Source organism: Azolla caroliniana, unplaced genomic scaffold (assembly GCF_043228905.1).
Source record: "Azolla caroliniana isolate FFs.n. ecotype wild unplaced genomic scaffold, voAzoCaro1.0.p SCAF_244, whole genome shotgun sequence".
In the NCBI taxonomy this organism is placed as follows: domain Eukaryota; kingdom Viridiplantae; phylum Streptophyta; class Polypodiopsida; order Salviniales; family Salviniaceae; genus Azolla; species Azolla caroliniana.
Window position 1 is genome coordinate 43,961 of NW_028230679.1, and position 1,696 is coordinate 45,656.

Consider the following 1,696-nt stretch of genomic DNA (forward strand, 5'->3'; position numbering starts at 1 on the left):
CCTGGCCCCCTACTCCCCTTTTACCATGGTACCCATCCCAATGTAACTGCCAGCTATTATTTATTTGTATATATATATATATGTAAATGTCTTTCTCTTTCCTCCCTCTGGGACCCATTTTTTATAGTTTCACTACTTTGTCATTACTATTATCATTAATCTTTTACAAGTCAATAATATTTATTCAATCCATTATTCTCCTCACAAATTATTATCTTGGCCTAACTATTATCTATCTCTAATTATGAGCTACCATTTGAGGAGCAAGACCACATTATATCATTCTAATTTGGCAGACGTGAATGAACTTGATCAATTCATTACATTGCTGATCTGTCAGTTCATCATTTAGCATGGATATATATGTTTATCAGTGATGATACTTAATTAATTCAAGCAATCGAAAGCAGCAATTTACTCCTCGTGATGCTTAATAGTGCTAGCAATAATATGACAGCACTGATCCCATTATCAATACGATTAATAAGGACAATATGAACCCCGATACTGTGCAGGTAACTAATTACTCCTTAAACCTCAGCAGTTACATACAATATATACATACTTCATGGTTAATGCACCCTATACTTAATTATCAGTATACAGGCGATTTCAGGGCCGCAGACTAATCAGCAGTCAGCGTTCGCCGGGATTATGTCGTCGGATGATGGCCAATTACAGCAGGGTCTGGCGGACCTGCAATTAGAATCGATCCAGACTGCAGATCGCGATGGGTCTGGCGGTGCAGGATCTTCAGTGGCAGGGATGAGATGGCCTAGCCAAGAGACAGTCGCCCTTTTGAAGATCCGGCAGGAGATGGACTCCTCCTTCCGAGATTCCAACCTCAAACATCCGCTATGGGAGGAGGTGTCCAGGTATGACACCATTTTCCATTATCAGCAAACCTAACCACAATCCTGTAATCATAGCTAATCACAAAACCCAAATTCCCTTAATCGCTACAACCCAACCCATCATAAATTATCTCCTCTGCTTCTGAATACTTAACATCTATTCAATCCGACGTAAAGGATCACAGATCTCCTGACTAACGACATCTCCTACGCGTGCGCACATATATATATATATATATAAGCGAATCCTTGACGATGTAGTTGATCCCAAACGGGCCTCATATAGCAGCCTCCCAAAATACAACTACAACTACATAGATTTTATGTGTACATATATCATGTATCTAAAAGGTTTACATAATCATTCAATCGTGTAGATTTTTTTTATGAACTAAACATATTATACCAATAGTTACTTACTTGTAGCCTAAGGATATAATTATGCGGTATGGAAATCAACTGTAAACCAATACAATAACTGACGGCCTTACACAATTCAACTCACTCTAACCCAAAAGTTAAAACAATTGAAGAATGAATCATTTTTAATTCAGAACTTTAAAAATTGGCATTTGCGAGACAGGAAGCTAGGGGAGCTAGGCTATCAGATAAGGGGTGGCAAGAAGTGCAAGGAGAAATTCGAGAACGTGAACAAGTATTACAAGCGAAGCAAATTAGAAGGGCAGACGATGAAGGGCGGTGGGCAGAACAAGAAGAGGCAAGATGGGAAAGCGTACCGATTCTTCACTCACCTTGAAGCATTATATAGACAAGATCACGCTACTAAAACTGCTACTGTTATTACTGCTATGTCCACAAATAATAACAACAATGTGTCGGTT

General features: G+C 38.9%; 1 protein-coding gene across 1 annotated transcript; it reads left to right on the forward strand.

Moving 5' to 3' along the window:
- Positions 1–226: 226 nt before the first annotated feature.
- On the forward strand, positions 227–1,651 carry LOC147848737 (trihelix transcription factor GTL1-like; the record flags this gene model as incomplete). The annotated part of the gene is made up of 3 exons (XM_087338176.1): positions 227–515; positions 607–875; positions 1,438–1,651. Coding segments are annotated over exons 1-3 (504 nt in total), but the record flags the coding sequence as incomplete, so codon positions are not given.
- Positions 1,652–1,696: the final 45 nt, after the last annotated feature.